Here is a 13,751-nt window from a genome sequence, read left to right as displayed (position 1 = left end):
GATATAGTTTATGTAAAGGATGGGATATTTTCCACTTTCACCATTCTGTGGTACTTTTTTCTTGATATGCCCAAGTGCTGGAAATTTGCTAAAATATGTTTTATTTATTTATTTATTTTAAATTTTATTTTTTTTAATTTTATTTTTACTTTATTTTACTTTACAATACTGTATTGGTTTTCCCATACATTGACATGAATCCACCACGGGTGTATACGAGCTCCCAATCCTGAATCCCCCTCCCACCTACCACCCCATATCATCTCTCTGGATCATCCCCATGCACCAGCCCCAAGCATCCTGTATCCTGTATCGAACATAGACTGGCACTTCGTTTCTTCAATGCCATTCTCCCAAATCATCCCACCCTCTCCCTCTCCCTCAGAGTCCAAAAGTCCGTTCTATACATCTGTGTCTCTTTTGCTGTCTTGCATACAGGGTCATCATTACCATCTTTCTAAATTCCATATATATGTGTCAGTATACTGTATTGGTGTTTTTCTTTCTGGATTACTTCACTCTGTATAATCGGCTCCAGTTTCATCCATCTCATTAGAACTGATTCAAATGTATTCTTTTTAACAGCTGAGTAATACTCCATTGTGTATATGTACCACAGCTTTCTTATCCATTCATCTGCTGATGGACATCTACGTTGTTTCCATGTCCTGGCTATTATCAACAGTGCTGCAATGAACATTGGGGTACATGTGTCTCTTTCAATTCTGGTTTCCTCGGTGTGTATGCCCAGCAGTGGGATTGCTGGGTCATAAGGCAGTTCTATTTGCAATTTTTTAAGGAATCTCCATACTGTTTTCCATAGTGGCTGTACTAGTTTGCATTCCCACCAACAATGTAAGAGGATTCCCTTTTCTCCACACCCTCTCCAGCATTTATTGCTTGTAGGCTTTTGGATCACAGTCATTCTGACTGGTGTGAAATGGTACCTCATTGTGGTCTTGATTTGCATTTCTCTGATAATGAGTGATGTTGAGCATCTTTTCATGTGTTTGTTAGCCATCCGTATGTCTTCTTTGGAGAAATGTCTATTTAGTTCTTTGGCCCACTTTTTGATTGGGTGGTTTATTTTTCTGGAGTTGAGCTGCATAAGTTGCTTGTATATTTTTGAGATTAGTTGTTTGTCAGTTGCTTCATTTGCTACTGTTTTCTCCCATTCCAAAGGCTGTCTTTTCACCTTGCTTATAGTTTCCTTTGTTGTTCAGAAGCTTTTAATTTTAATTAGATCCCATTTGTTTATTTTTGCTTTTATTTCCAGTATTCTGGGAGGTGGATCATAGAGGATCCTGCTGTGATTTATGTCGGAGAGTGTTTTGCCTATGTTCTCCTCTAGGAGTTTTATAGTTTCTGGTCTTATGTTTAGATCTTTAATCCATTTTGAGTTTATTTTTGTGTGTGGTGTTAGAAAGTGATCTAGTTTCATTCTGTTACAAGTGGTTGACCAGTTTTCCCAGCACCACTTTTAAAGAGATTGTCTTTACTCCATTGTATATTCTTGCTTCCTCTGTTGAAGATAAGGTGTCCATAGGTGCATGGGGTTTATCTCTGGGCTTTCTATTTTGTTCCATTGATCTATATTTCTGTCTTTGTGCCACTACCATACTGTCTTAATGACTGTGGCTTTGACTCCATTTCTTCTAATAGATTCTTTCCCACAGTAGTAGATATAATGGTCATTTAATTAAATTCTCCCATTCCCATCCATTTTAGTTCATTGATTCTAAAAATGCCAATGTTCATTCTTGCCATCCATCACCTATTTGACCACTTCCAATGTACCTTGATTAATGGACCCAACATTCTAGGTTCCTATGCAATGTTGCTCTTTACATCATCGGACTTTTTCTCACCACCAGACACATCTACAACTAGGCATTGTCTCTGCTTTTGCTTAGCCTCTTCATTCGTTCTGGAGATATTTCTCTGCTCTTCTCCAATAGCATATTGGGCACCTACCGACCTGTAGGGTAGGTCTGTGCTGTAAATAATAACACTGCTGCTTCCTCTAAATAGTAACTAAGAGTGTATCTTAGGGCTTCCCAGTTGTCTCATTGATAAAGAATCCACCTGTCAATGTAGGACACACAGGAGACAGGTTCAATCCCTGAGTTGGGAAGATCCCCTGGAGGAGGACAGGGCAATCCACTCCAGTATTCTTGCCTGGATAATCCGAGGGACAGAGGAGTGTGGCAGACTACAGTCCATGGGGTCTCAAAGAGTCAGACATGATTGAGCAACTGAGAAAGCAAGAGTGTATCTTAAAGGTCACTGCTGTAGCCACCAACAAAAGGAAGGACACCTGACTGGTGTGCCCAGAAGGCATAAGCCTGCTTCATATGAAGTAGGTTTCAGATGTGTTCCAAGGACTACTGATGTCCTGACATTTATTTTCAGGTGCTATGGCCTAACTGCCCCTGGAAACTTATGCTGACATTTTTATTTGATGACATATTGGCATCTGATTATTATGGGACTTTGGGGGCACAGTTTTGGAAAAGTGAGCATAGCAATGGTCAATCATGGACAAGTAGATAAAACCAGGATGGCATTTGCTTTCCTTTCTCTAGTCAACTTTTTGCATTTGCCAATGCCTCAATGATGAAGCCATATCCAAGTTCTATCTGAAAGATGCTGGGATCAACTAGCAGTGTCTGCCATGGCCATTGTTAGTGGAGAGTTAGCACATGTGTCAGGCGTATTAGGTTCATGGATCCTAATACATGGATCCTAATACCATGGATCATCAAGTCTGCTATTTTAAGGGGTTCTCATGCCAGATTCCCAGGGACTTTGTTCAACATAAGGTAATTAATGGGGCTTCCCAGGTGGAGCTAGTGGTAAATGCAGGGGATGTCAGAGATGTGGGTTCGATCCCTGGGTTGGGAAGATCTAGGTATTCTTCCCTGGAGAATTCCATGGACAGAGGAGCCTGGTGGGCTACAGTCCATGGCATTGCAAAGAGCTGGACATGACAGAAGCGACTGAGCACAAGGTGATTATTAAGATTAATAAGATATTGCATATCTTATTAAAATATGCAATAATGCTAAGACTGTTGGATATTAGCTGAGTAAGATTTGGTGGTTTTCTGAACACAAATAACAAAGTCTGGAGAAAAATGCGCATCATCACACACAGGCATCCTTAACCTTGATTATTCTCCCTCTGAGACACTGCAGCTGTGATTAAAAGCACAACCTTGGGAATAAGATAGTGTGGGTCTCATGCCCAGGTCTATCAGTTAGGTGGGTTAATATAGTTAATAACTGGGCAGTCAGTGCTCTTAATCCCTTAGTCTCTGGGGATCTCAAGAGGATTTCTTGAGTAGATTCTTGTAAAATGCCTGCTGGCCACTACCAAAGGCATTAGAACCTTGAATAAGAGGCAATTGAGAACTTATTCACAACTAGCAGGTCTCACATAGCTTGAATAATAACCTGCATCAGGGCTATCAGCCCGAGGGTCCCCCTTCCAAGGAAGATCTGCACCCCACACTTGTGGGGTGTGTCCCCAAATGTCCTCAGGGTTATGGGAAACACAGCTGTCAGTCCTGTGAACTATAGGTTTACACGTCTGTGACTGTGGGCTGATGCTATGGCTGTGACATAGTCTGCTTCAGGATAGCGAGCTCAGTGCTTGTGGCAAAAAGATGCTACTTTGGGCAATATAACAACAGAGCCTTGACATCCCCTCTCCCGCTGTACTACTTAACTCTTTGGCAGACCTTCCAGTTCACTCATGCTGGCATTCTGCTTAGCCCTAAGTGAGATTTGAAAGAAACAGGATAGATTTTCATGGGTCCAGATTCCCTTGGCCTATAACTCTTGGCTTTGAGGTGAAGTAGGTGATGGGGTGTTTGGGTTCCCTGGTTTTCCAGGCTGAGATAATACCTGACTTCTAAAGTTGACCCCACCTTCCATCCCTGCTGGAGAGAATCAGCTGCACTTTGATCTCCTGACAGGGAAGCAGATGAGGGAGGCCACACTGAAGAGTTCACTCCAGGACTCTCCCTGGGGGAACCTCCACGTCTGCTTCCTGCTCGGAAGCCCTGTCTGTGATGAACAGTGTTGATGTCGCTCTCTGTGGAGTGGAAATGGGAGCCTGGTTCTAGTGAGTTTTCTCCACTTTCTGGAGCTGGGTTTTCAGATCCTCCTGACAGGGTGATGGGCCCCAGAATTCACCTGTATCATCCCTGTGAGCACCCAGTGTCCAGCCTGGCTGAGTTCTGGGGGTGGTTGGGACATCTGTAGGGATGCAGAAAAGACCTGAACAGATCTCCCAGAATTTCTTATTTGGAGCTTGAGCTCAATCTGAGTTTATGTTGCTCTTACAACACAAAGTTATAGGCAGCTAAAAAGTTACTCAATAGAGTGAAGAGAGAGAGCAGTGTGGATGCTGAAATGAGATCACAGGTACCCAACTGGATGATCAAAAGCATCACTGAATCACTTTCAACTCTGTGCCTAAATGAAGTAAAAAGGGGAAAGGTTAGAATGTGTCACTGTTCAGAGAAGGGTTTTTCCTTAAAGCAATATTACAGCTGACGGTCCCTAACAGTTAGGTTCCTGGTGAGATGTCCCAGGCAGGAAAGAGTCCCACTCAGGGCTGAATGGATGGTCACCTGGCCCCTAGCCCAGGCTGTCCTCCCCTAGCCCAGGGCTTTCCACCCTCTCTGAGCCCCAGTGACTTACGAGAGGAAGCCAGCTCCTTCCTTCCATCTTTTTTTTTTTAAATTAATTAATTTATTTTAATTGGAGGCTAATTTCTTTACAATACTGTAGTGTTTTTTGTCATACATTGACATGAATCAGCCAAGGGTATACATGTGCTCCCCATCCTGAACCCCCCTCCCACCTCCTTCCCCATCCCATCCCTCAGGGTCATCCCAGTACACTGGACGTGAGCACCCTGTCTCATGCATTGAACGTGGACTGGCGATCTGTTTCACATATGGTAATATACACATTTCAATACTATTCTCTCAAATCATCCCACCCTCGCCTTCTCCCACAGAGTCCAAAGTCTGTTCTTTACATCTGTATCTCTTTTGTTGTCTCGCATATAGGATCATTGTAACCATCTTTCTTAATTCCACATATATGCATTAATATACTGTATTGGTGTTTTTCTTCCTGGCTTATTCCACTCTGTATAACAGGCTCCAGTTTCATCCACCTCATTAGAACTGATTCAAATGTATTCTTTTTAATAGCTGAGTAATATTCCATTTTGTATATGTACCACACTTTCTTATCCATTCATCCACCGATGGACATATAGGTTGCTTCCATGTCCTAGCTATTGTAAACAGTGCTGCAGTGAACATTGGGGTACACGTGTCTCTTTCAATTCTGATTTCCTCAGTATGTATTCCTAGCAGTGGGATTGCTGAGTCATATGGCAGTTCTATTTGAAGTTTTTAAAGGAATCTCCACACTGTTCTTCATAGTGACTATACTAGTTTGTATTCCCACCCACAGTGTAAGAGGGTTCCCTTTTCTCTGCACCCTCTCCAGCATTTATTGTTTGTAGACTTTTGGATAGCAGCCATTCTGACTGGAATGAGATGGTACCTTGTTGTGCTTTTGATTTGCATTTCTCTGATAGTGAGTGATGTTGAGAGTCTTTTCATGTGTCTGGTAGCCATCAGTATGTCTTCTTTGGAGAAATGTCTGTTTAGTTCTTTGGCCCATTTTTTGATTGGGTCGTTTATTTTTCTGGAGTTGAGCTGCAGGAGTTGCTTGTATAATTTTTAGATTAATTCTTTGTCAGTTGCTTCATTTGATATTATTTTCTCCCATTCTGAAGGCTGTCTTTTCACCTTACTTATAGTTTCCTTTGTTGTGCAAAAGCTTTTAATTTTAATTGGGTCCCATTTGTTTATTTTTGCTTTTATTTCCATTACTCTGGGAGGTGGGTCATAGAGGATCCTGCTGTGATTTATGTCATAGAGTGTTTTGCCTATGTTTTCCTATAGGAGTGTTATAGTTTCTGGTCTTACATTTAGATCTTTAATCCATTTTGAGTTTATTTTTGTGTATGGTATTAGTGTTCTAGTTTCATTCTTTTACAAGTGGTTGACCAGTTTTCCCAGCACCACTTGTTAAAGAGATCGTCTTTTCTCCATTGTGTATTCTTGCCTCCTTTGTCAAAGATAAGTTATCCAGAAGTGCATGGGTTTATCTCTGGGCTTTCTATTTTGTTCCATTGATCTATAGTACTTTGTGCCAGTGCCATACTGTCTTGATGACTGTAGCTTTGTAGTAGAGCCTGAAGTCAGGCAGGTTGATTCCTCCAGTTCCATTCTTCTTTCCTTAGTGGATTCATGTCAATGTATGGCCAAACCAATACAGTATTGTAAAGTAAAATAAAGTAAAAATAAATAAAAAAAAAAGATTGCTTTGACTATCGAGGTTTTTTGTATTTCCATATAAATTGTGAAATTATTTGTTGTAGTTCTCTGGAAAATACTGTTGTTAGCTTGATAGGGATTGCATTGAATCTATAGATGGCTTTGAGTACTATACTCATTTTCACTATATTGATTCTTCTGATCCATGAACATGGTATATTTCTCCCTCTATTTGTGTCATCTTTAATCTCTTTCATCAGTGTTTTATAGTTTTCTATATTCAAGTCTTTTGTCTCTTTATGTAGATTTGTTCCTAAGCATTTTATTCTTTTCATTGCAATGGTGAATGGAATTGTTTCCTTTATTTCTCTGTTTTTCTCATTGTTATTGTATTGGAATGCAAGGAATTTCTGTGTGTTGATTTTATATTCTGCAACTCTACTATATTCATTGATTAGCTCTAGTAATTTTCTGGTGGTGTTTTTAGGGTTTTCTATGCATAGGAACATGTCATCTGCAAACAGTGAGAGTTTTACGTCTCCTTTTCCAATCTGGATTCCTTTTATTTCTTTTTCTTCTCTGAGTATTGTGGCTAAAACTTCCAAAACTATGTTGAATAGTAGTGGTGAGAGTGGGCACCCTTGTCTTATTCCTGATTTTAGGGTAAATGCTTTCAATTTTTCATCATTGAGGATAATGTTTGCTGTGGGTTTGTCATATATAGCTTTTATTATGTTGAGGTATGTTCCTTCTATGCCTGCTTTCTGGAGGATTTTTAGTATAAATGAGTGTTGAGTTTTGTCAAAGGCTCTCTCTGTATCTACTGAGATAATCATATGGTTTTTATCTTTCAATTTGTTAATGTGGTATATCACATTGATTGATTAATTTGTGAATATTGAAGAATCCTTGCAACCCTGGGATAAAGCCCACTTGGTCATGATGTGTGATTTTTTTAATATGCTGTTGGATTCTGTTTGCTAGAATTTTGTTGAGGATTTTTGCATCTATGTTCGTCAGTGATATTCGCCTGTAGTTTTCTCTTTTTGTGGCATCTTTGTCTGGTTTTGGTATTAGGGTGATGGCAGCCTCATAGAATGAGTTTGGATGTTTATCTTCCTCTTCAATTTTCTGGAAGAGTTTGAGTAGAATAGGTATTAGCTGTTCTCTAAATTTTTGTTAGAGTTCACCTGTGAAGTCCTGGGCTTTTGTTTGTTGGAGATTTCTGATTACAGTTTCCATTTCCATGCTTGTGATGGGTCTGTTAAGATTTTCTATTTCCTCCTGGTTCAGTTTTGGAAAGTTATACTTTTCTAAGAATTTATCCATTTCTCCTAAGTTGCCCATTTTATTGTCATATAGTTGCTGATAGTAGTCTCTTATGATCCTTTGTATTTCTGTGTTGTCTGTCATGATCTCTCCATTTTCATTTCTAATTTTGTTGATTTGATTCTTTCCCCTGTTTTTCTTGATGAGTCTGGCTAATGGTTTGTCTATTTTATTTATCCTCTCAGAGAAGCAGCTTTTAGTTTTGTTGATTTTTGCTATAGTCTCCTTTGTTTCTTTTTCATTAATTTCTGCCCTATTTTTTTTTTTTTTTATGATTACTTTCCTTCTACTAACCCTGGGGTTCTTCATTTCTTCTTTTTCTAGTTGCTTTAGGTGTAGAGTTAGGTTATTTATTTGATTTTTCTCTTATTTCTTGAGGTAAACTTGTATTGCTATGAACCTTCCCCTTAGCACTACTTTTACTGAATCATATAGGTTTTGGGTTGTTGTGTTTTCATTTTGATTTGTTTCTATGGGCATTTTGATTTCTTTTTTGATTTCTTCTGTGATTTGTTGGCTATTCAGCACCGTGTTGTTCAGCCTCCATATGTTGGAATTTTAAATAGTTTTTCTCCTGTAACTGAGATCTAATCTTTTGCATTGTGGTCAGAAAAGATGCTTGGAATGATTTCATTTTTTTTGAATTTACCAAGGATAGATTTATGGCCCAGGGTGTGATCTATCCTGGAGAAGGGTCCGTGTGCACTTGAGAAAAAGATGAAGTTCATTGTTTTGGGGTGAAATGTCCTATAGATATCAATGATGTCTAACTGGTCCATTGTATCATTTAAAGTTTGTGTTTGCTTGCTAATTTTCTGTTTAGTTGATCTATCCATAAGTGTGACTGGTTTATTAAAGTCTCTGACTGTTGTGTTACCGTTAATTTCCCCTTTCATACTTGTTGGCATTTGCCTTACTTATTGCTGTGCTCTTGCAGCTGCTAAGTCACTTCAGTCATGTCCAAGTCTGTGCAACCCCACAGACGGCGGCCCACCCTGGGATCCTCCAGGCAAGAACACTGGAGTGGGTTGCCATTTCCTTCTCCAATGCATGAAAGTGAAAAGCCAAAGTGAAGTTGCTCAGTCGTGTCCGACTCTTAGTGACCTCATGGACTGCAGCCTGCCAGGCTTCTCTGTCCATGGGATTTTCCAGGCAAGAGTACTGGAGTTGGGTGCCATTGCCTTCTCCACAGTGCTCCTAGTTGGGTGCATATATATTTATAATTGTTATGCTTTATTCTTGGATTGATCCTTGATCATTACGTAGTGTCCTTCTTTGTCTCTTTTCACAGCCTTTATTTCAAAGTCTATTTTATCTGATATGAGTATTGCTACTCCTGCTTTCTTTTGATCCCCATTTGCATGAAATATATTTTTCCAGCCCTTCACTTTCAGCCAGTATGTGTCCCTTGTTTTGAGGTGGGTCTCTTGTAAACAGCATATATAGGGGTCTTGTTTTTGTATCCATTCTGCCAGACTTTGTCTTTTGGTTGGGGCATTCATCCCATTTACATTTAAGGTAATTATTGATAGGTATGATCCTGTTGCCATTTACTTTGTTGTTTTGGGTTTGAGTTTATAAACCTTTTCTGTGTTTTCTGTCTAGAGAAAATCCTTTAGCATTTGTTGAAGAGCTCGTTTGGCAGTGCTGAATTCTCTCAGCTTTTGCATGTCTGTAAAGCTTTTGATTTCTCCTTCATATTTGAATGAGATCCTTTCTGGGTATAGTAATCTGGGTTGTAGGCTTTTCTCTTTCATCACTTTAAGTATGTCCTGTCATTCCCTTCTGGCCTGGGGAGTTTCTATTAAAAAATCAGCTGTTATCCTTATGGGAATCCCCTTGTGTATTATTTTTTGTTTTTCCCTTGCTGCTTTTAATATTTGTTCTTTGTGTTTGATGTTTGTTAATTTGATTAATATGTGTCTTGGGGTGTTTTGCCTTGGTTTTATCTTGTTTGGGACTCTCTGGGTTTCTTGAACTTTGGTGACTATTTCCTTCTCCATTTTAGGGAAGTTTTCAACTATTGTCTCCTAAAGCATTTTTTCATGGCCTTTCTTTTTGTCTTCTTCTTCTGGGACTCCTATAATTCGAATGTTGGGGTGTTTAACATTGTCCCAGAGGTCTCTGATGTTGTCCTCATTTCTTTTAATTCTTTTTTCTTTTTTCCTCTCTGCCTCATTTATTTCTACCATTCTCTCCTCCACCTCATTTATCTTGTTTTCTGCCTCAGTTATTCTACTGTTGGTTCCCTCTAGGGTGCTTTGGTCTCAGTTATTGCATTATTCATTATTGATTTACTCTTTTTTATTTCTTTTAAGTCCTTGTTAAAATTTTCTTGCATTTTCTCAGTCCTTGTCTCCAGACTATTTATCTGTAACTCCATTTTATTTTCAAGATTTTGGATCACTTTTACTGGTCATTCAGATCATTATTCTGAATTCATTTTTAGGTAAACTCTCTATTTCCTCCTCTTTTGTTTGGTTTGGTGGGCATTTATCATGTTCCTTTACCTGCTGAGTATTTCTCTGCCTTTTCATCTTGTTTAGATTGCTGTGTTTGGGGTGGCCTTTCTGTATGCTGGAAGTTTGTGGTTCCTCTTTATTGTGACGGTTCCTCCCTGTGGGTGGGGTTGGACGAGTGGCTTGTCAAGGTTTCCTGCTTAGGGAAGCTTGCATCAGTATTCTGGTGGGTGAAGCTGGATCTCTTCTCTCTGGAGTGCAATGAACTGTCCAGTAGTGAATTTTGAGGTGTCTATGGGCGACTTAGCAGCAGCAGCAGCAGCAGCATGGGTTTAGTGTGACTTTTGGCCACGTGTATTTTAATGCTTGGGATTATGTTCCTACATTGTTGGAGAATTACCTTGGTATGTATGTCTTGCTTTGAAACTTGTTGGCTCTTGGGTGGAGCTTGGTTTCAGTGTAGGTATGGAGGCTTTTGGATGAGGTCTTGTTGATGAATGTTCCATGGAGTCAGGAGTTTTCTGGTGTTCTCAGGTTTTGGATTTAAGCCTCCTGCCTCTGGCTTTCAGTTATTCTTACAGTAGCCTCAAGACTTTTCCATCCATACAGCACCAATGATAAAACATCTAGGTTAATGGTGAAAAGATTCTCCATGGTGAGGGACACCCAGAGAGAGTCACAGAGTTACATGGAGAAGAGAAGAAGGAGGAGGGAGATAGAGGTGACCAGGAGGAGAAGAGGGGGAGTCAAAAGAAGAGAAACCATCTAACCAGTAATCAGTTCCCTAAGTGTTCTCTACAGCCTGGAACATCAAAGAGATCCACAGAGTTAGGCAGAGAAGAGAAGAGGGAGGGAGGAGATAGAGGTGACCACCTTTCAAAGAGAATGGGCTGCCTTTCTGGGTGCCTGTCCTCCGCCAGCATTCAGAAGTTGTTTTGTGGAATTTGTACAGCATTCAAAGGATCTTTTGATGAATTTGTGGGGGAGAAAGTGGTCTCCCCTTCCTATTCCTCTGCCATCTTAGGACCACCCCTGCTCCTTCCTTCTTTATAGAAATGGGGACACTAAACACAAGAGCAGGTTCTGTGTTTTTACTTGTTTGTACCTCAACTCCTCCAAACGTGCAGTGCCCAGGTGCACGTCTGTACTGACTGAACTGTCACCAGACAGGCATTCAGATACTGGACTAAGGAGTGAGGACCTGAAATTAGTCTGGAGTTTCCCCTGGATTCTTTCCCCCATCATTTTATAAAATCTATGTAGCCTCATGTAAGATGCATTACTAACTTCCCATAAACAACCTAGTTGTACTAACAGATCTTCTCTAGGATACACACAGGTAACAAAGTGATGTCACTATTTCCTGCTGATACAGCACAAGTTATCACTCATCCCAGACAGAGGTCAGAGGCTCACTGTGTGCCTCTGGCAATAGCAAGTTACATCCTTTTTCATGGTGGGGAATGAGAAATGTAAGGGTCCTTCCTGCCTGGCAGCCTGCAGCCCAGCTGTTCCCTGACAGGCAAGAGCCTGACCCTGGTGCTCATGGTCAGTGTGCTCTTAGAGAAGATGGCAGGAAATGAATGGGCAGTCATGTGACATCAGGCCCCAAACCACATGAAGTCACTCAAAAGATGGACACTGAGGCCGCTGTCAGATTCTAATAGGGTGATGTCAGTGTCATGTGCCACAGTGCCCTCCAAACAACAGGACAGGTGTTCAGCATGCAGATATAAAAACATCTATCAGGTTCCCAGGGCAGAAGTCAAGACCATTCAAAGGCTCTTCATCTGTCGGGTCCTCTGGGCACAAGGGCAGTGCAGTGCCAGGTGCTCCGTGACCCACACAGAGGCTCCTGGCACAGGTGCAGGGAGAGGCCCAGGACGTGGGAGGCGGCAGACTGTCCCCTCCCTTACTCGTCTCACCCTGTCTTGGGTCTGGCTCTGGTCCAGGGTGGGGCATGTACTGACTCTATCCCAGCCCTTAGGTTACTCATCTAAGATGGAACAAAACACAGGTAGCTTACCAAAGTTCAGTGTGGTGAGGACTCTAATGAGGAATTAAATTTTAAAATGCTACTGATTCAAAAATTAGTGAACAGTAATTACTCACCCATGAAAAAGAATGAAATATTACCATTTGCAGCAACACTGATGGACTTAGGGAATATTATTATTAGTAAAATAAGTCAGAGAGAGACACATATGTTATCACTTATACATGGAATCTAAAAATAATACAAATGAATCTATACACAAACTAGAAATAGACTCAGAGGCATAAAAAACAAACTTGTGGTTACCAAAGGGCATTGGGAAAGAGTGAGGAGCAAATTAGAAATATGGGATTAATAGACAAACTACTATTAATACATCAAATAGATAACAAGGATTAAGTGTAAAGCACAGAGAATTTTATTCAGTATCTTGTAATCACCTATAATGGAATATAATCAGAGAAAAGAAGTGAATGACTATACTACATACCTGAAACTAGCAGATTATTATAAATCAAATATACTTCAATATACTTTAAAAAAATTGTGAGCAATGTCCATCTGGAAAGATGCCAGAAGAATATGGAGGGAGGAATATTTGAGAGGACCTTGATGAAAGAACCAGTAAAGAACTTCTTTATCTAAATCTAGCTGGGATTTTGAATTTGATCAAAGATAGTTTCAAAGAGAATCTCTCATTCCCAGATCATTAAAGTGAAGCTTGGTGTGAGCAGGAGTTTGAGGGTCACGTGGAGGATTTCCTTTGGCAGGACATGTGACCACAGAGCCTGGGAGGCAGTTGGTTTCCTCTCATCCAGCCTCCCTGACTTTCTCTGTCGTGTGTCTGTCTCTGCTTCCCCAGCTCGGAGCCTGGTGTTTTCCCACCTATCATCTTCTCTCCAGGGACTCTGGACCATCCGGGCATACAAAGCAAAAAAGAAGTTTCAGGAGCTGTTTGATGCACACCAGGATTTGCACTCAGGTCTGTACGTTTCTGGAGATGACTGCTAAGGATGGGATGTGCTGCCTTCTGAGGCTGACTCCCATTCAGGTGGCCTGGCTGGCCAGCACCTCTCTGTGTGTCAGCCCACGTGGCCCTCTGAACACCTGTCTCCCCCACCCCTCCCTCTCAGCATCTCCTCTATGTTCCCCTCTTCCCCCCTTCACAGCCCTGCTTTTCTCCCCTGACTAGCCTGCATTGTCCTTCCATCACTGTGCCCTGTGGACGTCTGTCTCTTTAAGGCAGGAGTCAGTAAACTTTTCTTTTTTCAAAGGTCCAGATAGAAAATACTGTAGGCTTTGTGTGCTGTCTCTATTGTAACTACTCATCTTTGCTATTGTAGCACAGAGACAGGCAAAGATCATACATTAGTCAATGGCTGTATTCCAATAAAATTTTATTTTCAGAACCAGGTGGTGGCTGTTCTTGCCCCTCAGGGTGTGCTTTGCCGATTCTTTCGAGAGCAGACATTGAAGGTAGTAGAAGTATTGAGGAAAATAAGTTCCTGATTTGCTATCCACTTGATTATGCTTTGTATCAGTGAAGTTTGTTTGTTTTCCATCTAGGAAGAAAATTCAGAATTTCCTCTAAGTCTAT

At 40.8% G+C, this 13,751-nt stretch overlaps 1 protein-coding gene across 1 annotated transcript in view; it reads left to right on the top strand.

Moving 5' to 3' along the window:
• The window catches only part of LOC128057493 (ATP-binding cassette sub-family C member 4-like), a 213,842-nt gene that overhangs the window by 144,073 nt on the left and 56,018 nt on the right, over positions 1 to 13,751 (top strand). The window contains 1 exon segment of the mRNA XM_052649910.1: positions 13,017 to 13,136. Within this exon segment, the coding sequence (XP_052505870.1) occupies positions 13,017 to 13,136 (120 nt within the window).

This window comes from Budorcas taxicolor, chromosome 12, assembly GCF_023091745.1.
Source record: "Budorcas taxicolor isolate Tak-1 chromosome 12, Takin1.1, whole genome shotgun sequence".
Taxonomy (NCBI): Eukaryota; Metazoa; Chordata; class Mammalia; order Artiodactyla; family Bovidae; genus Budorcas; species Budorcas taxicolor.
The sequence above is the reverse complement of the archived record's forward strand: the minus strand, read 5'-3'. Positions and strand labels throughout refer to the sequence as shown.